Below are 22,851 nucleotides of genomic sequence, written 5' to 3'. Positions count from 1 at the left end.
TAAGATCCTCCATTGAAATGAATTGTTACAGAATTGGAATTTCCATGATCCCTTTGAAAACAGATAGTTTAGTACTTTAGAAGGAAGAGACCTAATAAAAAGGGGGAAATAAATGAGAGATCATCTCATTTAGAATAAATATTTCAAATAAATTATATTTGAAGCTTTAACCAATTGAGGTGTCGTAAATTAGATTACAAATTGGATGCCGTTACAGATTTAAATTGTTGACATTTACCCAAGTAAAAGGCTTATCACGAAGTCATTGCCCTCATGCTTGAAGTGATCACGGCAATATCCTTACTCTCCTAGGCATAACTGTACTTCCACAAAACACACAAACTTTCTTCTTCTCTCTGTCTCTCGCTTTAATTTACCCACTTTCTCTCAGATCCCAAATCTCTGTCTCAAAACCATAATCTCTCACCCACATACATGTACCAACACATACCACACAGTTTGATACAAAAACACACGTGTCCACTGTGTCGTGTCTTTGGCTCATGACAACTGCGTAAACATTCTGAGAAAACACAGTGTGGTTACACTTTAGAACAACAGAGAGAAAGCTATAACATGGCAAACAAGGCATTTATGGTAAGTGCATGAAAGCTGGCATCTTTATACACATCTGCCATTGATTGAATGAGGAATTGATTGAAGTGGTACAAAGGGAGTTTGTGTACCTTGTTCCTTCAGTGTAATGATCTCTGTGTCGGACCCAAAGCTGTTCCAGGCAGTGCAGTTGTAGATGGTCTGGAAGTCAGCAGGGACGATGTTACTCATGGTGAGGGTGGAGATCACCCCCTCCTCGGTGCTCACCGTCTCCACGGTGTATCGGCCAGACGTCCCTGACTCCAAGACTGTCTCCTTCCACGACCAGGCCTTTGGCAGAAAAAACTGTGAGAATTATACGTTACAGATGGGGACACAAGCACACCGTAACACAGCCATACAGTGCCTTGCGAAAGTATTCGGCCCCCTTGAACTTTGCGACCTTTTGCCACATTTCAGGCCTCAAACATAAAGATATAAAACTGTATTTTTTTGTGAAGAATCAACAACAAGTGGGACACAATCATGAAGTAGAACGACATTTATTGGATATTTCAAACAACCTCTTCAGTCTACCCCCTCCTTTTTCGAACATTCTGTTAAAAATCGCGCAACATTTCAACGTCCTGCTACTCATGCCAGGAATATAGTATATGCATATGATTAGTATGTGTGGATAGAAAACACTTTGAAGTTTAAAACTGGTTAAAACTGGTTAAATCACGGCTGTGACTATAACAGAGCGTGTGTTTCATCGAAAAGCGCAAGAAAAACTGGTCACTGAAAACTGAAAGAAATATCCATGCGCCACTTGCATGTATTGTTTGAGGGACACCAAATTAAATGGGTTTTTGCAATTCCTACAGCTTCCACACGATGTCGCCAGTCTTGTCAATTTCCTGGGAGTTATTTCTTGGTCAAACAAAGGAGAGAGTTCCATTCCATCCGGTCTTCGAAAGGACGTCTTGGAAGAGATATTTCCCGAACATGATTTGAAGACGTGGAGCTATTGAATACACATCGCCCCGTGTTCAATTTGATAGATTATTAACGTTTACTAATACCTAAAGTTGGATTACAAAAGTATTTCGAAGTGTTTTGTGAAAGTTTATCGTCAACTTTTTTAATTTTAAAAAATGACGCTGCGTTTTGAAACTGTTTTTTTCTGAATCACACAGTTTCCATAGATGGATATTTTGGGTATATATGGACCGATTTAATCGAAAAAAAGACCCAATAGTGATGTTTATGGGGCATATAGGAGTGCCAACAAAGAAGCTCGTCAAAGGTAATGAATGTTTTATATATTTTTTCTGCTATTTGTGTAGCGCCGGCTACGCAAATTATTTTGTTTACGTCGCCTTCAGGTATTTCGGGGTGTTGCACATTCAATTTTGGTTTCATCTGACCAGAGCACCTTCTTCCACATGTTCGGTGTGTCTCCCAGGTGGCTTGTGGCAAACTTTAAACGACACTTGTTATGGATATCTTTAAGAAATGGCCTTCTTGCCACTCTTCCATAAAGGCCAGATTTGTGCAATATACGACTGATTGTTGTCCTATGGACAGAGTCTCCCACCTCAGCTGTAGATCTCTGCAGTTCATCCAGAGTGATCATGGGCCTCTTGGCTGCATCTCTGATCAGTCTTCTCCTTGTATGAGCTGAAAGTTTAGAGGGACGGCCAGGTCTTTGTAGATTTGCAGTGGTCTGATACTCCTTCCATTTCAATATTATCGCTTGCACAGTGCTCCTTGGGATGTTTAAAGCTTGGGAAATCTTTTTGTATCCAAATCCGGCTTTAAACTTCTTCACAACAGTATCTCGGACGTGCCTGGTGTGTTCCTTGTTCTTCATGATGCTCTCTGCGCTTTTAACGGACCTCTGAGACTATCACAGTGCAGGTGCATTTATACGGAGACTTGATTACACACAGGTGGATTGTATTTATCATCATTAGTCATTTAGGTCAACATTGGATCATTCAGAGATCAGAGATCCTCACTGAACTTCTGGAGAGAGTTTGCTGCACTGAAAGTAAAGGGGCTGAATAATTTTGCACGCCCAATTTTTCAGTTTTTGATTTGTTAAAAAAGTTTGAAATATCCAATAAATGTCGTTCCACTTCATGATTGTGTCCCACTTGTTGTTGATTCTTCACAAAAAAATACAGTTTTATATCTTTATGTTTGAAGCCTGAAATGTGGCAAAAGGTCACAAAGTTCAAGGGGGCCAAATACTTTCGCAAGGCACTGTATATGCACGCACCACACACACACAGGCATCGAGGCACGCACCCACAATCGCACATTCACAACACACCGGCACCTGACAGAAACCAACCAACAAAACCTATTAAAGATAAAAAAGTATAATGAGCCTTTGGGTTGGGTTTAATGACTGTCCACTTCTATCTGCAATACAAAGTCACGGGTTATGTCCTAATAGCACCCTATTCCCTACACTTAAAAAAATGCTGGGTTGTTTGGTTGACCCATTTACTGGTTTCCAGTCACTAAGTTGGGTTGTTAAAAAGAGCAAGGTTGGGTTGTTGATGCTGGTTTATTGATGTTCAGTTATTGATATGACCCAGTGAGTGGGTTAATTCTCCCACCAAATCCAGAAGATCAAAGATATTTTTTTAAACTTGTGAATTAGGACTGTTGCAACTGTAGCAAGTCTACCAGCGCAGCTGATGCTGAGTGGAATTACTTTTCGTCTGACAAATGGCTAAGCCGTTGTGGCTGATGTAAAACTGTGAGTAAGGTTACTAATTATCTATCAGGTCAAATAGACCTAGCTATCATAATTATGTTAGCTAGCAACCCCATGCATGCTAGGTCGAGCATTAGCTAGATAGCTACTTAGCTAACGTTTTCTAACGGTTGTCTCTAGTTACCATAACCACCAAGTCAAAATTGTTTTATTTAAGCCTAGGGTTAGGCATAAGGTTAGCAGTGTGGTTAAGGTTAGGGTTAAGGATAGCATTATATTTAAAATCAGAATTTAAGAAGATACAATTTAGAAATACCGTGCCTTCCAAAGTATTCACACCTCATACTTTCCCACATTTGGTTGCGTTGCAGTCTGAATTTAAAATTTATTAAATTGAGATTTTGTGTCACTGGCCTAAACACAATACCCAATACTGTCATCGTTTGTAATTTTACATTTTTTATTCATGAAAAATGAAAAGCTGAAATGTCTTGAGTCAATAAGTATTCAACCCCTTTGTTATGACAAGCCTAAATAGTAAAGAGTAAACATGTGCTTAACAAGTCACCTACTAAGTTGCATGGACTCTGTGTTTATTGTTTAGCATGATTTTTGATTGACTACCTCATCTCTGTACCCCACACATGCAATTATCTGTGAGGTCCTTCAGTCAAGCAGTACATTTCAAACATAGATTCAACCACAAAGACCAGGGAGGTTTTCCAATGCCTCGCAAATGTGCAAAAACATAATAATCACCTTTTAGATCTATCAAAAATAATTATCAGATCAAATTTGAGCTTAAAAAAATATATATATATAAAAATAAAGCATAGGTAGATAGGTAGCATAGGTAGATCATCTGTGTATATGATCAAAATACTGTGTCTAGCTAGGAAAGCTTTTCTTCTGTAGGCCTATTGTGTGGTGTATCGTTTTACATCAAGTAGCTAGCTAGCTAGCCAACTTAGTGCCATGTGTGTCTCGATTATTGTTTAACATTTTAGAGTCATATTCTCTAATCCTCAGGTTGGAACCAATATGGCTGAATATTCTGCCAGGCGACAAAAAGAACATGACATCCGAACCCTTTGTTCTGACTCTTGAGGACAATCACTTCTACTCCCTGGCATTCACCATCAGGAATTGGTAGGCTCTAGGTCAGAAGACATTGTTTCATTGTAGTTGTTTTACATAAAATCATGTTAAATATTGTTATATGGAAGGTAGTGGTGCCTGAATGAGTGGGTATACTCAAATTTTGCCTAAATGTTTCCAAACGGCACGCCCTTCGAACCTATAAATGAAGCTGTCAACTGAATCAGAAATTCACAGGTTTCTGATGATTAAAAAAAAATGTATATCTCTTTTCATAGAAAAACAAGTAATTTGGATGTTCTAAGTTCATAACAATGCTTAAAACACATCAGGTGACCACTTTTGAGGAAAAGGAGAAATCTAAGAAGTATAGATTTTTTAGGGTAGTTAACTTTTAATTAAAGTGTGCAGGCAAGCGCATTGGGGCGGCAGGGTAGCCTAGTGGTTAGAGCGTTGGACTAGTAACCGGAAGGTTGCGAGTTCAAACCCCCGAGCTGACAAGGTACAAATCTGTCGTTCTGCCCCTGAACAGGCAGTTAACCCACTGTTCCCAGGCCGTCATTGAAAATAAGAATTTGTTCTTAACTGACTTGCCTGGTTAAATAAAGGTAAAATAAAAAAAAATAAAAAAAATTAACCTAGTCACATAAATGTTGTTGCATCCTTGGATGCATCTTTAGATTCTCCTCTTTTTTACATTTCTAACAGACATGTTCGTCTCTGTCCATGAAACTGCTTACATGTGCATTTTAGAAAAGTGTTTTCACGCAAATTGCATTTTGAAACCTTCGCGCCTAGGCCTTCTGCCGTGTGCATATTGCTGCACCTAGAATGTGACTAAATAAAAGTTTATCAACATTTTAAACTAAACATTCTGATCTGTTCTATATGCCTTAATAATTGATACGGCATATACCCTCTACTACACCATTGCTGTTAGGGTTTGGGGGAGTAGAGGGTAAAGTGGTTACTCTTCTTCAGCCCCATTCCTCAGCTTTAACTGGTTGGGCTGCTGTGATTTTCAAATTATGGACTGTACTTTCAAAGTTTTTGTTTATTTGTGTGTTCTTTATTTATTGTTTATCTTTTGCATTGGATTCATTTTGTAGCTGAAATTAATAGCTGCATTTTTGGGGGGCCAATTTGTCTACAATTTGTCATGTTTGGCTTTTGTCACTTCAACAATTTCACAGACTGTGTAGTAATGTTTTAACATTGTTATTGTTTGTATTTTTAGAAAACTTGCAGGTTCTGTAACAGAGAAGGTTTTAAAAAATTACGCAGCAAGAAACCAAGAAATTACCCACTGCTCGGGAAAGAAAAATTGAAATAATGATAACCCAGCAATAAATTAAGAAATAATCCACTGCTAGGTCAAAAAGACATGAAAAACAATAACCCAGCAAAATAGTACAAATAATTACCACTGTTGGGACAAAGAAAGTAAATCAAAATAACCCAGTACTGGGTATGTACTATAGTGATCCAGCACTGGGTTACAGAATTGGGTCATTATTGACCCAGCATTTTTTTAAGTCTATATATTTCTCTAGTTGTGACAATGGGCCCTGGTCTTAAAGCAGTGCACTGCATAGGGAATAGGTTGCCATTTGGGATGCAGGCAGAATCATACCAATCACTCCTCTGATTTCTTCAATTGGGGCCATTAAACCTCTTCTGTTGTGACATGGTGATATAGAGCCACACGGCATAGAGAGCATATTTAGATTGAACTTTCACTCAGAACAGGAAACGTATTAGTATAGGTCAGGGTTGGGATGAATTCCCCCATTTCCGCTGTGGAACGGCTTGGTATTCTGCTGTTATCTAAATGAGGATGACTGACTTCTAATTTTCAATTCACTTGCCTTCACTTCCCTTGATGTATTCCATTGCTAGCATACATATCTATGAGTTATTTCTCTGTGGACCACTACGCCCTCTTGTTTACCTTAGGATAGGATATTCATTAGGATATTCTTGATTAGTCTACGCAAATTCCTCAGGGTTGTCCTCACATGACCTACTTTCCTATCTCCCTCATTCACTTGGTTTGCACTGCCTTAAAGGGATAGTTATCCCAAATTACAAAATGCCATATTGGTTTCCTTACTCTGTAAGCAGTCTACAAGGTAAGAGGACAATCCATGCTGTGGAATGCTAAGGAAGCCAATAAGTAAATGTGTAATTTGGACGATCCCTTTAAGAAGACACTGATGTCAAAATGCATTACACACCATATTTAAATTTCAAAGTTAAACTACTTTTTAACTTACAGTGCCTTCAGAAAGTATTCACACCCCTTGACTTTTTTCACATTTTGTTGTGGTACAGCCTGAATTTAAAATTGATGACATTTATATTTTGTGTCACTGATCTACAAACGATACCCCATTATGTCAAAGTGGAATTATGTTTTTAGAAATGTTTATAAATTAATACAAAATTAAAAGCTGAAATCTTTAGAGTGAAGAGGTTTTCAACCCTTTTGCTATGGCAAGCCTAAATAAGTTCAGGAGTATAAATGTGCTTAACAGGTCACACAATAAGTTGAATGGACTCACTCTGTGTGTAATAATAATGTTCAAAAATATTTAGAAATGACTGCCCCATCTCTGTACCCCACACATTTCAAGCACGGATTCAAGTACAAAGACCAGGGAGGTTTTCCAATGGTTCACAAAGATCTACCTATTGGTAGATGGGTAAAAAAAAAAATGATATTGAAAATCCCTTTAAGCATGGTGCAGTAATTAAATACAGTTTGGATGGTTTCGCCCAGGGATTTCACCATGAGTCCAATGGTGATTTTAAAACATTTACAGAGTTTAATGGTTGTGATAGGCGCTAACTGTGGATGGATAAAAAACATTGTAGTTACGCCACAATACTAACATACTGTAAATTACTTAGTGGAAAAAAGGAAGCCTGTACAGAATAAAAATATTCCAAAACATGCATCCTGTTTGCAATAAGGCACTAATGTAATAGTACAGAAAATGTGGCAAAGAAATAAATTATGTGCTGAATACAAAAGGTTGTGTTTGGTGCAAATCCAAGACAACACATCACTGAGTACCATTCTTCTTCGTATTTTCAAGCATGATGGTGGCTGCATCATGGTTCAGTTTGCTTTCCAACAGATACTGGGAGACAAATTCCCCTTCAGCAGGACAATTACCTAAAACTCAAGTCCAAATATACACTAGAGTTGCTTCCAAGATGACATTGAATGTTCCTGATTGGCCTAATTTACAGTTTGACTTAAATTGGCTTGAAAATCTACGGCAAGACTTGAAAATTGTGTGTAGCAATGATCAACAACCAACTTGACAGAGCTTGAAGATTTTTTTAAACAATAATGGGCAAATATTTTATAATCCAGGTGTGCAAAGCTCTTACCCAGATAGACTCACAGCTGTAATTTCTGCCAATGGTGAATCTAAGGTATTGAATACTTATCTAATCAAGATACTGTATACTAGTGTTTAATTTTCCTGTAATTCCATTAAAAAAGACAAATCCATTTTAATCCCACTCTATGACACAACAAAATATGTAGAAATTCAAGGAGTGTGAATACTTTCTGAAGGCACTGTATTTCGCAAGAGTGTATAACTTCAGGAAATCAGTCTCTAAAATAAATGTTTTTAGAAAGAAGGAGGGATGAGTGACTCACAATGCGGTCGGGAGGAGGAGTGCTGCGGATGAAACACTTGATCTGCCCCTTCTCCCCATAGAGGGCTTGCTGGGTCTGGGTGCTGGAGATAGTGGGAGGACCTACAGCAAAGCCAAGGGAAAACCATTCAATCACTCCAATACAACACTGACATATATCACTGGCCTATCAGAAGGCACACTTTAACGGCGCCGCGGCGGGGGACGGCGAAGGGCATAGGCATTATAATAGATTTGAGTTCACAGTAAAATGGAAATGAGCAATTATTCATGATGATACTAATTTGTTTTTTTAGGGTGAGATTCCCGGCATGATGAAAAACTGGTTGTTTTTATTGCTAAAAGGCAAAGAAAGAGACTAAGAAATGTAGAAGGGTTGGAGGGAAGGGGGTGGACAGCAGAGGACAGAGGAAGGGTTAGATTAAGGGCTAGAGAAAATTAAGTCATATTCCAGTTTGCTGTCCTGTGCGTTAGTTCTATTTCTTCTCCTGCGCCTGTGAAAGGAAACCTTTGAAATGTGTGACCTTTGACTGACACATGGTGACGATGATAGACTCCCAACTCTCAACTCAAGGAGCTCTTGCTAATTCCAGAACTGCTGACTATGAGAATAACAACAACAAAAAATAATTCCGTTCAACTACAGCAGCATTTCACTCAACAAAACCAAGGGGCCTGAATTCTGTGTCACTATTTACAGAAGCAAAACAGGCATCAATAGAAGTAAAATAAAGGGAGGAGGAAATAATACCTGCCTTCTTTTGAAGTAACTGATTTTTTTTCAGGTAATTATTGTAGTTTGTAATGCTTTTTAGCAGAAGTAGTATCATCATAATATAATGACAGCCTCGTCCACATACTGTTTTATTTGTCCACCACAGCTACCAATTACAGTTACCATTGCATTCCTAAAATGGCTGCTATTCTTGCAACTGCATTCCTGCAGAATGTTGTACACTCTAAAACAACAGAACTGTCTATTTTCCCCCCGTCTAAACCTTGTGCAACATGTAAATGTTCCAGCCCAAATCCTCTGACCTCATTATCACTGGCGATGTCCCTGCCTCTGACTTGGGTGTCATTGAGCTACGCTTCTCTGACCACAAGGTTGTGACACTGCCTCTGACCGATTCCAACTCCTCTCCACTGCCCAAAGAGGACCTTTAAATTCGGCAACCTGAAGAAACTTAACCCATCCCTCTTTAAGGAACACATCTGACTACAGTGAACTGGTCCTCGATGACATGGTCAATCCGTATAACAGCACTCTGAGTAATACGCTGAACATCCTTGCCCCAGAGGTCATCTCCTTGGTTCACTGCGCAGAATGAAGACTCATCGCCCCCAGCGACTTTGGAGGAAGGAGGGCCTCACTGTCCACCGATTGGCCTATAAAGACTACCAGATTCTGCTTAAAAGCAGCACGATCAGCTTTCTACTCTGCCATGATTGACAATAACAAAGGTAACCCCAGAACCCTGTTCTCTATCATCAACTGCCTTTTCAACCTTGCAAACACATGCTCTATTGCAGCCTCATTTGAGCAATGCAATAGCTACTCAGATTTTGTCAAGACAAAGATTGACACCATCAGGACAAACATCAAAGCCTCTAAGATGGCCTGCACCCCACCTCCTGAAACCCCAACTCAGACTGCCCCTCCCTTCAGCAACTTTACAGAAGTCACATCTGCTGTTGTGGAGTCAATCATCTCTAAAATAAAGGCCCCCACTTGCTCCCTTGACCCTATACCTACATCCCTACTCAGAACCTGCTAATCTAGCCTGCTTATGTTTGGCACCAAACTGATCAACAATTCCCTGCTGATGGGAGAGGTGCCATAGATTTTCAAAACAGCTCCAGTCACCCCCTTACTGAATAAACCCAACCTTGACCAGGGCATCCTATCCAGGTCCATCTCCAACCTCCCCTTCCTATCAAAAGCACTTGAGAAAGTGGTTGCAAGCCAGCTTCAATCACATCTATCATCTAACCAATTGTACAAGGTTTTCCAGTCTGGCTTCTGGCCCTTGCACAGCACCCGAAACAGCTCTGGTTAAAGTTACCAATGACCTACTGATTGATGGCTGTTGATTCTGGATCTCCTAGCATCCTCTTCCTCTTAGATCTCAGTGCTGCTTTTTACACCATAGACCACAGTATCCTCCTGTGGTATCTCAGAGAGCACACTGCTGTCTCTGGAATAGCTCTGAACTGGTTCTCCCCTACCTCTCCATTAGGAAGCAATACATTACTATTGTAGAGTCCAGATCAAAGGAGTCTGCTGTCACATGTGGTGTCCCACAGAGGTCAGCGCTGGGGCCTAGCCTGTTTTTAATTTACATACTCCCTCTCGGACAAATCCTCAGAGATTATGACATCAACTTCCACTGCTATGCTGACGATACCCAGGTCTACATTAACACCAAACTAGAAACAATCTTTGCCGTAGCAAAACTCAGCAGCTGCCTAGAGGACATCAGGGCATCAAGACTGAGGCTGTGCTTATTGGGACACCCAAATAGGTCACTAGTGCTGGAAACATCTGTCCTAGAATCAACGGCCAGGCCATCCCCCTGTCCTCTGTTATCTTCAACGTAGGTGTCAAGTTTGATCCTGTCCTTTGAAGTCCTTCGATGCCCACATAAAACCAATATGTGAAACATAATTTTTCCACTTTAAAACTTTGCCCGGTTCATAGCATCACTCTCCCCACTAGATGCAGAGAAACTCATCCATGCCTTCATCTTCTCTAGGATGACAAGAAGTCAGATCATATCACTAAAGCATTGACTTCAAAATTGTCATGCTTGTATTTAAAGACTTGAATGGGTTGAGCCCCACCCACATCAGCAACCTCATCTCAATCACGAGCTATCTCGCACTCGCACTCTCCTCTCCAGCTACTCCCTACTGCTTCAAGTCCGCAAGACATGTCTCCGAAGTATGCGGGACACAGCCTTCTGCTCCCTTGCCCCTTACCTATGGAATGCTTTCCCTGACCATCTGAGAGAGGATCCAACACTCAGAACTTTTAAAATGGGCCTTAAAACCTTCTTCCATAAACTATCTTTTTCATAGTCCTAGCCCCAATCTAAAATGTATTTAACACTATTGCTACACTATTGCTATTTTATCTGCCTTGATTTAAATGTATGTTGTTTTTATGTATACCTTTTATTTAGCTTTGAGATAGCTCTGTAATGAAAAGCGCTATACAAATTAAATGTACTATTATTATAATTAGTAGTAGTAGTAGTAGTAGTAAAAAATATGGAGAGGAACAAAAAACAGTTTTTTCTGAGGGAGAGTGACTTTCCAGTGCAAAATGGGCTTCTCTATACAGCCAAATGTATTCACACAGGGAGTGGGGAGTCAGAGAGATCTGATAAGGGACGGAGAAGTGCAAATGAGTGCTATTATTAGATTACTTTATCTCCCAGCTTCAGCCTTGGAGCAGCTCCCCTGATCTACCGGAGGAGGTAGACATGGTGGGTGTATTTAATGGAGAAGGGGAGGGGATGGGAGGAGGAGAAAAACATTATCGCACTTGTCGTTTCATACTAGCACCGGCATTTTCTTAATTGAGGAAAAATGTACTTACTATGACTGTAATATGTGGTTCTCTCACCCAGCTATCTTAAGATGAAACTGTAAATCACTTTGGATAAGAGTGTCTGCTAAATGACTCAAATGTAAATGCAAAAATGAAAGAAGAGAAGAGGAGAGAGGGTGTTACTTGTTTGTGATTGAATTTGAAGATTCACCAGCCTGGAATCTAAACTGATATGCTCTGTTTCACCATTGTTTTACTTTACAAGATCAGTCTTAACCATAACCTGTCCAATCAGCCTCCTTTCATAAATGATGGTGATGGGTGGGTTTAGCGTGAAAACCCTTTGGCCAAATGTTACACCTTTCCAGTTCGTCAAATAATGGACTTCCTGACACAAGCTTCAAGGAGAGAATAAGCCTCCTTCATAAGGAAGGAGAAATTCATACATGTCAAACCTCTCTCTCTTATTGCTTTGCTACAGCAGAACTGTATTACATCAAAACCGTTTGTCTACATGACTCCAGAACTCTTTCTCATTGACTGGTTAAACCTGCAATGAGAGCAGACAATAAGAGGGCCTCTTTGGCAAGGGAGAGGGAGAAAAAATGAGAATTTAAGTTTTTCTTTTGCAGCATTAAAGGTCCCAATTGCCTTACCTTCTCACGCCATTTGCACACACTGTATATAGACTTTTTTCTATTGTGTTACCGACTGTACCGTTTGTTTATTTCATGTGTAACTCTGTTGTTGTTTGTGTCACACTGGTTTGCTTATCTTGGCCAGGTCGCAGGTCTCAATTGGCCTACCTGGTTTTAAATAAAGGTGAAATAAAAAATGTATTAAAAAAAGGTCCTCAAGAACACAGCGGCATCCATCATTCTTAAATGGAAGAAGTTTGGAACCACCAAGACTCTTCCTAGAGCTGGCACCCGGCCAAACTGAGCAATCGGGGGAGAAGGGCCTTGGTCAGGGAGGTGACAAAGCACCCGATGGTCTCTCTGACAGAGCTCTAGAGTTCCTCTGTGGAGATGGGAAAACCTTCCAGAAGGACAACCATCTCTGCGGCACTCCACCGATAAGGGCTTCATGGTAGAGGGGCCACTCCTCAGTAAAAGAATGCTGAGCTCTAGTCCAGATAGGATAGAAAAGTGTGGAGTGCGATGGCGATTGCATTGTCTGTGGATCCGTTGGAGCTGTAAGCAAATTGTAGTGGGTCTAGTGTGTCAGGTAAGATAGAGGTGATACGATCCTTAACTAGCCTCTCAAAGCACTTCATGATGACAGAAGTGAGTGCTACGGGGTGATAGTCACTTAGTTCAGTTACCTTTGCTTTCTTGGGTACAGGAACAATGGTGGACATCTTGAAGCAAGTTAGGACAGCACACTGGGATAAGGAGAGATTGAATATGTCCATAAACACTCCAGTCAGCTGGTCTGCACATGCTCTGAGGAAGCGGCTAGGGATGCCGTCTGGTCCGGAAACTTTGCGAGGGTTATCACGCTAAAATGTCTTACATCAACCACGGAGAAGGAGATTCCACAGTCGGGGTGGATAGGTGGTAGAATTCGCGCGAACTGAACTGAACTGAAAGCGCGAGCCACCGCATTTAACTATGGTAAGGTGACTGGGAACATGGCCGAATACAGGCAGTGTAGTTATTCCCTCCATAAGGCAACCAAACAGGCAAAACGTCAGTACAGAGACAAAGAGGAGTCGCAATTCAACGGCTCAGACACGAGACGTATGTGGCAGGGTCTACAGACAATCACGGACTACAGGGGGGAAACCAGCCACATCGCGGAAACCGACGTCTCGCTTCCGGACAAGCTAAACACCTTCTTCGCCCACTTTGAGGATAATACTGTGCCACTGACTCGGCTTTGGAATCTCCTTCTCCGTGGTCGACGTAAGACATTGAAGCGTGATAACCCTCGCAAAGTTGTCTGCCTAGACGGCATCCCTAGCCACGTCCACAGAACATGCGCAGGCCAGCTGGCTGCTGTGTTTACGGACATATTCAATCAATCCCTATCCCAGTCTGCTGATCCCACATGCTTCAAGAGGGCCACCAATGTTCCTGTTCCCAAGAAAGCTAAGGAAACTGAGCTAAACGACTATCGCTCCGTAGCACTCACTTCTGTAATAATTAAGTGCTTTGAGAGACTAGCCAAGGATCATATCACCTCCACCCTACCTGACACCCTAGACCCACTCCAACTTTTTTACTGCCCCAATAGGTCCACAGACGACGCAATCACAATCACACTGCCCTAACCCATCTGGATAAGAGGAATACCTATGTAAGAATATTGTTCATCGATTACAGCTCAGCATTTAATAACAAACTTGTAAGCTATCTATAAATACGAATACAATTGTTAAATTATGAGCCTTGTTTGTTAAGTCACAGAAAAAGTGAGCAACATTTGCACTAGCTATGATTGGCTGAGATAATGAGTGGGTTGGACATGCCAAGGGAGGAGTACGAATTGGTCTGCCAATGAAGCTCATCAGTCTGTGTTGGTAATCCTGTCGAACGCTGCATTTTTAAAAGGGTATTGTGTAGTGGCGCTGCATAAGTGTGGCTTTCCACTTTCTGGAGGATCAAGCTTAGAAATCAGTGGAATTAGAGTATGATAGCCAAAGCGATGGAGGAAACACCTGTCCCGGATTACATCTTCAAACTAAGGGCAACCATGGCATGGCATTCCTGACAGGGAGACGTGCCCATGCACAATGATGTATACAGGTAAGATAGTCTAGCGTCAGCTAGCTACATTTTTAGATATTACACGTTTTCTAATTTTGACTGAAAGTGGTTTAATTTCAAGCTAAATGTATTGTTAGCTAGCTAGCTAACGTTAGCTGGCTGGCTTCCTAACTGATGTTATAATTCGTTTCCCAGAGCCGTTTGCTGTTCTAGTTAGATAACATTGAACATGGTTGGTTAGCTCCCAGCAATGTGGCATTGTTGGCACTGTTAATTGTTGTTTAACTAGCTAACGTTGGCTGGATGGCTCGTTAGCTAACATTATGTGACGCGTGTACAAAACCCGTTGAATATGGTCAGTGTCAGTAAACGTATGCAAGAAAGCATAATGAAATTATAGCCAGCAGAGCTGGTTTGGCTGTTTTCATGCTATCCAGAGGTTAAAAAATCATTGTTCAGAGCGTCAAGTGTGCGATTCGAGAGTGAAACAAGATGGGTGGGTTTAAGTTGAGGGTGTGAACGATGCTGAATGGGTGTAGACGAAGAAGAGCTCTTCACTAGATAGCAAAACATTGAAAGGCGATTTTCTCAAAAGTGAGTTTACAAGTTGATCAAATTTCAATGCAGAATTACTTTTCCATTGTTCCTCAAATGCAGCACATGATATATAATTTTGCAGCTTTGTGTCTCTACATTTATCTAATGTAAAAAACACAATTTCAAATTTTGCTGCATAAGATCGATTCCAGGTGGTGAGTCACATGTCAGCGCTGCTTCTAGCTCCTAAGCGACTTTGCAGTATTTCGTTTTTTTGTGTATTATTTGTTACATTATTATCCCCAGATTTTTTGTGTGTTTTTACATACAGCTGGTAGGAACTTTTGGATATCAGAGCGGCGGTAACTCACCAGCATTTACTACCAGGAATATGACTTTCCCGAATTGGATCCTTTCTTCGTACCTCCGAGGGCAATTTTGCTTATTCCAGAGGCTGCTCCAAAACACCTCTTGCAGAGAAGAGGTATTTGGAGTGGACTTCTAGTCCGACTCAGGAGGCGTGCACACCATCCACTGCTTCCGAATATATTACTCGCTAATGTTCAGTCTCTGGATAATGAAGTAGAGGAGCTTAGGGCGAGGATCTCTTTCCAGAGAGATATCAGGGATTGTAACATACTTTGTTTCTCTCTCCGGGAAGAAGAAAGGCGCGGGTGTATGTTTCATGATTCCCTACTCATGGTGTGATTGTGATAACATACAGAAACTCAAGTCCTTTTGTTCACCCGACCTGGAATACCTCACAATCAAATGCCAACCGTATTACCTCCTGAGAGAATTCTCTCCGGTTATTGTCACAGCCGTGTATATTCCCTCTCAAGCAGATACCACGATGTCCCTCAGAGAACTACACTGGACTTAATGCAAACTGCAAATCACATATTCTGAGGCCGCATTTATTTTACCCGGGGATTTTAAGATCAAATGTTTCATATGAGGCGACAGTACAAAACATCACCTTTTATTTTAGGGTATTTTCATACATATCTGTTTTACTGTTTAAAAATGAATGCACTTTATTTATGTAGTTCCCCCATTTGAAGAAGTATTTGGACAAATTCACCTATAGTTTATTAAAGTGTAAAGTAATCAAAGGTTTAGTATTTAGCGCCATATTCCTAGCATGCAATGACCACATCAAGGTTATGGCTCTACAAACTTGTTGGATGCATTTGCAGTTTGTTTTGGTTGTTGGTTGAATTTGCCCAATTTGAACTGAATGATGTATTGTGTAATTTTGGAGTCACTTTTATTGTATATAAAATATGTTTCTGAACACTTTTAGATGAATGTGATTGCTACCATGTTTATTGATAATAATGAATTAATCGTGTATACTGATGAGTGAAAAAGTTACAGAGGAACAAAGATCATACCACCCAAATAATGTAATCTCCCCTGTGTAATGGTGACATGATATTTTGGTGACATGCTCTTTGTGCATCTGTAATTCTCTCACTCATCATTATTCATGATTCATTCATGATTATCCGTAATCTTTGAGGCATCCACAGTTATGTAGAAGTGTTCAGAAAAATATTATATTCTTATTTACAATAAAAGTGACTCCAAATTGACATAATACATTATTTACCTTTCATTTTTATTGGACACAACATAATCCGAAACACAACCAAAACTACAAATTCATCCAACAAGTTTGTAGAGTCAGAAGCTTGATGTAGTCATTGTGTGTGAGGAATATGGGACCAAATACTACAGTTTTGAATAAACGCAATACACTATAAGTGAATGTGACCATACTTGACACCTTCACATGGGGGGACTAGATAGATAAATTGCATTAATTTCTAAACAGTAAAAGAGATACAGTGGGGCAAAAAAGTATTTAGTCAGCCACCAATTGTGCAAGTTCTCCCTCTTAAAAAGATGAGAGAGGCCTGTAATTTTCATCATAGGTACACTTCAACTATGACAGACAAAATGAGAAAAAATTGTTGGTCCCAATTATTATTTTAACCTAAATCTAATGACATGGTGATTTTTTTTGTTGATTTCATGTTGAATTCATGTTAGTTGACAACTCAACCGAATGTAAATTAAAATTAGACATTGAACTGACTTCTTTGCCCAGTGGGATCCAGCTTGGAAATTAATTTGGCATTAATCCTGATGTGAAGTGCACTTACCATTCACAGTGAGGGACACTTCCTTTTCTCCAGCTCCAACTCGGGGGACCACCGCCCGGCATACGTACTTCCCAGCATCATCCTGCCTCACCGCCTTGAGCGTCAGGATGTTGTCATTGCTAAGCACCTGTGGACGGTCACGAAAGGTCAGGTTGGGTTAAAGGTCAAAGGTCAGGCAGGTGATAAAACGCTTGTCTCTGAACCCAAGACTGCAGCCGAGTCCCGTCCAATCCTCATATAAGCCCATCACAATTAACTCTCACCAAAAGGAGAGTGTTGGCAGCACCAAAAATTTAAAAGAATAGAAACAGAACAGAAAAACATACGGTGCCTTAGGAAAGTATTCAGACCCTTTGACTTTTTCCACATTTTGTTACGTTACAGCCTTATTCTAAAATTGATTAAAAAGTTATTTTCCTCATCAATCTACACACAACACTCCATAATGACAAAGCAAAAACTGTTTTTTAGACATTTTTGCAAATGTAAAAAACTTAAATATCACATTTACATAATTATTTAGACCCTTTGCAATGATAATTAAAATTGAGCTCAGGTGCATCCTGTTTCCATTGGTCATCCTTGATATGTTTCTACAACTTGATTGGAGTCCACTTTTGATAAATTCAATTGATTGGACATGATTTGGAAATCATGATAGTGTCGAGGCACAGATCTGGGGAAGGGTACCAAAACATTTCTGCAGCATTAACAGTCCCCAAGAACACAGTGCCGTGCATCATTCTTAAATGGAAGAAGTTTGGAACCACCAAGACTCTTCCTAGAGCTGAGCAATCGGGGGAGAAGGGCCCCGGTCAGGGAGGTGACTAAGAACCCGATGGTCTCTCTGACAGAGCTCCAGAGTTCCTCTCTTGAGATGGGAGAACCTTCCAGAAGGACAACCATCTCTGCAGCACTCCACCAATTATGCCTTTACGGTAGAGTGGCCAGATGGAAGCCACTCCTCTGTAAAAGGCACATGACAGCCAGCTTGGAGTTAGCCAAAATGCACCTAAAGACTTTCAGACTATGAGAAACAAGATTCTCTGGTCCGATGAAACTAAGCTTGGACTCTTTGGACCAAATGCCAAACGTCACTTCTGGAGGAAACCTGGCACCATCCCTACAGTGAAGCATGGTGGTGGCAGCATCATGCTATGGGGATGTTTTTCAGCGGAAGGGACCGGGAGACTAGTCAGGATTGAGGCAAAGATGAATGGAGCAAAGTACAGAGAGATCCTTGATGAAAACTTGCTCCAGAGCTCTCAGGACCTCAGACTGGGGCGAAGGTTCAGTTTCCAACAGGACAATTACCCTAAGCACACAGCAAAGACAAGGCAGGAGTGTCTTCGGAACAAGTCTCTGAATGTCCTTGAGTGGCCAAGCCAGAGCCCAGACTTGAACCCGATTGAATACATCTGGAGAGACCTGAAAATAGCTATGCAGTAATGCTATCCATCCAACCTGTCAGAGCTTGAGAAGATCTGCAAATACAGGATCTGAATACTTATGTAAATATGATAGTAAACATGTTACATTTCTGGGGGGGGGGCTTTGTCATTATGGGGTATTGTGTGTAGATTGACAAGTTAAAAAAACAATACAACCAATTTTAGAATAAGGCTGTATCCTGACAAAATTTGGAAAAAGTCAAATGTTCTAAATACTTTCCGAAGGCACTGTAGAATAGAATACAATACTTTATTGCCCTTAATCCTCATGCTACCAACATACATGGATTTCAAACTAAGAGGAAACTATTGGGAAAAAGAAACAATCATAGTAAAATATAAACTTAATTCTAATCAAAACATACACTAAGTTTACAAAACCTTTGGAACACCTTCCTAATATTGAGTTGCATCCTCTTTTGCTCTCAGAAAAGCCTACATTTGTCAACTCTACAAGGTGTCAAAAGTGTTCCACGGGGAACACCCATGCTGACCCATGCTGACTACAATGCTTCCCACAGTTGTGTCAAGTTGGCTGGATGTCCTTTGGGGGATGGATCTTTCTTGATACACACAGGAAACTGTTGAGTGTGAAAAACCCAGCAGTATTGCAGTTCTTGATACACTCAAACCGTACACCATACCTCATTCAATATTTTGTCTTGCCCATTCACCCTTTGAATGGCACAGATACAAAATCCATGTCTCAATTGTCTCAAGGCTTAAAAATGGTTCTTTAACCTGTCTCCTCCCCTTCATCTATACTGATTGAATTGGATTTAACAGCGGACATCAATAAGGGATCATAGCCTTTCCTAATGTTTTGTACACTCAGTGTAATTAGACATGTACATTATGTTATCAGAAATATTTTTTTTAACCAAAACAGACCATTATTTTAGTAAAAGTACAATTAATTAGCATATTCTGTCAAACGAAAATATAAATGTCCCCTTAAATAATGTGCAGCTTTTTCCCAATGTACAATTCACACTAATAATAAAAAGCAGATTTACCTTAATTTGATTGTAGTATTATTTAGTTTTTAGAATTTTGAAATAAATATGAATTTAAAAATGGGCGGTACACCAGCATTTGAAATATACTTAATTTTACTGACAAAAAGTAATTAACCAATTGATCCTGAGATAATTACAAAAAATATGGCTTAATTTTCTTTATTTACTTTATTTCTTTATTTACCCCACTGCCATCATCGCTGCTAGTGACACAATGGGAGTGGTAGGATCTATGGCAGGATGCTCCAAAAAGCATGCCCAAATCCTCAAAGTCACTTCAAACCAAATGTTACAGCAAACAAAGACACATAAGTCGCACATATAGAATATTGGAGGGCATTATAGGAATTCTGGTGTTCATATACCATCTGCAATAGAATAACTATTTTTCGGGGGAATACACACCACTACAGTATGTGTACATTCAGAGAGTAGCTGGTTTCTGTCTTACAGTTCTACCAAGTATTCATACCACTGACAGACTTTCATGAGCTGTTTTGACTGCAACTAAGCATAAATCTAAGGTATTTTATATATTGTACATAGTCATAGTTATAGCCAGTTATAACCATAGACGAGTACACAAGGTGCTCTATCTCTGCAGGTGATCGATCTGTCTATCAGGTCAAGATCACTGCAACAGGTACACCTCCACCCTCTGATTATCAAATCAAATCACATTTTATTTGTCACTTACACATGGTTAGCAGATGTTAATGCGAGTGTGGCGAAATGCTTGTGCTTCTAGTTCCGACAATGCAGTAGTAACCAACAAATAATCTAACCTAACAATGCCACAACTGCTACCTTATACACAGAAGTGTAAAGGGATAAAGAATATGTACATAAAGATATATGAATGAGTGAAGGTACAGAACGGCATAGGCAAGATGCAGTAGATGGTATCGAGTACAGTATATACATATGAGATGAGTAATGTAGGGTATGTAAACATTATATTAAGTGGCATTGTTTAAAGTGGCTAGTGATAATTTTTTTACATCAATTTCCATTTTTAAAGTGGCTGGAGTTGAGTCAGTATGTTGGCAGCAGCCACTCAATGTTAGTGGTGGCTGTTTAACAGTCTGATGGCCTTGAGATAGAAGCTGTTTTTCAGTCTCTCAGTCCCTGCTTTGATGCACCTGTACTGACCTCGCCTTCTGGATGATAGAGGGGTGAACAGGCAGTGGCTCGGGTGGTTGTTGTCCTTGATGATGTTTATGGCCTTCTTGTGACATCGGGTGGTATGGTGTCCTGGAGGGCAGGTAGTTTGCCCCCGGTGATGCGTTGTACAGACCTCACTACCCTCTGGAGAGCCATACGGTTGTGGGTGGAGCAGTTGCCGTACCAGCCGGTGATACAGCCCGACAGGATGCTCTCGATTGTGCATCTGTAAAAGTTTGTGAGTGCTTTTGGTGACAAGCCAAATTTCTTCGTCCTCCTGAGGTTGAAGATCCACTGCTGCGCCTTCTTCACAACGCTGTCTGTGTGGGTAGACCAATTCAGTTTGTCCGTGATGTGTACGCCGAGGAACTTACAATTTACTACCCTCTCCACTACTGTCCCGTCAACGTGGATAGGGGGGGGTGCACCCTCTGCTGTTTGATGAAGTCCACGATCATCTTCTTTGTTTTGTTGACGTTGAGTGTGAGATTATTTTCCTGACACCACACTCCGAGGGCCCTCACCTCCTCCCTGTAGGCCGTCTCGTCGTTGTTGGTAATCAAGCCTACCACTGTTGTGTTGTCCGCAAACTTGATGATTGAGTTGGAGGCGTGCATGGCCACACAGTCGTGGGTGAACAGGGAGTACAGGAGAGGGCTCGGAACGCACCCTTGTGGAGCCCCAGTGTTGAGGATCAGCGGGGTGGAGATGTTGTTACCTACTCTCACCACCTGGGGGCGGCCCGTCAGGAAGTCCAGTACCCAGTTGCACAGGGCGGGGTCAAGACCCAGGGTCTCGAGCTTGATGACGAGTTTGGAGGGTACTCTGGTGTTAAATGCTGAGCTGTAGTCGATGAACAGCATTCTCACTTAGGTATTCCCCTTGTCCAGATGGGTTAGGGCAGTGTGCAGTGTGGTTGTGATTGCGTCGTCTGTGGACCTATTTGGGTGGTAAGCAAATTGGAGTGGTTCTAGGGTGTCAGGTAGGGTGGAGATGGTATGGTCCTTGACTAGTCTCTCAAAGCACTTCATGATGACAGAAGTGAGTGCTACGGGGCGGTAGTCGTTTAGCTCAGTTACCTTAGCTTTCTTGGGAACAGGAACAATGGTGGCCCTATTGAAGCATGAGGGAACAGCAGACTGGGATAAGGATTGATTGAATATGTCCGTAAACACACCAGCCAGCTGGTCTGCACATGCTCTGAGGACGCGGCTGGGGATGCCATCTGGGCCTGCAGCCTTGCGAAGGTTAACACGTTTAAATGTTTTACTCACATCGGCTGCAGTGAAGGAGAGTCTGCAGGTTTTGGTATCGGGCTGTGTCAGTGGCACTGTATTGTCTTCAAAGCGAGCAAAGAAGTTATTTAGTCTGTCTGGGAGCAAGACATCCTGGTCCGCAATGGGGCTGGTTTTCTTCTTGTAATCCGTGATTGACTGTAGACCCTGCCACATAACTCTTGTGTCTGAGCCGTTGAATTGCGACTCTACTTTGTCTCTATACTGACGCTTAGCTTGTTTGATTGCCTTGTGGAGGGAATAGCTACACTGTTTGTATTCGGTCATGTTTCCGGTCACCTTGCCCTGGATAAAAGCAGTGGTTCGCGCTTTCAGTTTCACGCAAATGCTGCCATCAATCCACGTTTTCTGGTTTGGGAATACGACATCGCCAATGCACTTTCTAATGAACTCGCTCACCGAATCAGCGTATACGTCAATGTTGTTGTTGGACGCAATGCGAAACATATCCCAATCTACTTGGTCGAAGCAGTCTTGAAGCGTGGAATCAGATTGGTCGGACCAGCGTTGAACAGACCTGAGCGCGGGAGCTTCCTGTTTTAGTTTCTGTCTGTAGGCTGGAAGCAACAAAATGGAGTCGTGGTCAGCTTTTCCGAAAGGAGGGCGGGGAGGGCTTTATATGCGTCGTGGAAGATAGAATAACAATGATCCAGGGTTTTACCAGCCCTGGTTGTACAATAGTTATGCTGATAGAATCTAGGGAGTCTTGTTTTCAGATGAGCCTTGTTAAAATCCCCAGCTACAATGAATGTGGTTTCCAGTTTGCATAGAGTCAAATAAAGTTTGTTCAGGGCCATCGATGTGTCTGCTTGGGGGGGAATATATATGGCTGTGATTATAATCTTGGTAGATAATGTGGTCGACATTTTATTGTGAGGAATTCTAGGTCAGGTGAACAGAAGG

At 41.1% G+C, this 22,851-nt stretch overlaps 1 protein-coding gene across 1 annotated transcript in view; it reads right to left on the bottom strand.

The window, feature by feature from the left end:
• LOC110538905 (kin of IRRE-like protein 3) overlaps positions 1–22,851 on the bottom strand; it is a 300,574-nt gene that overhangs the window by 17,331 nt on the left and 260,392 nt on the right. The window contains exons 9-11 of the mRNA XM_036937674.2: positions 17,020–17,146; positions 8,046–8,146; positions 687–885 (exon numbers count right to left, since the gene is read on the bottom strand). Of these exons, the coding sequence (XP_036793569.1) occupies positions 687–885; positions 8,046–8,146; positions 17,020–17,146 (427 nt within the window). The remainder of the gene's footprint in view (positions 1–686; positions 886–8,045; positions 8,147–17,019; positions 17,147–22,851) is intronic.

Source organism: Oncorhynchus mykiss, chromosome 12 (assembly GCF_057628025.1).
Source record: "Oncorhynchus mykiss isolate SJ-2025 chromosome 12, ASM5762802v1, whole genome shotgun sequence".
NCBI lineage: Eukaryota > Metazoa > Chordata > Actinopteri > Salmoniformes > Salmonidae > Oncorhynchus > Oncorhynchus mykiss.
This window is presented reverse-complemented; position numbering and strand designations above follow the sequence as displayed.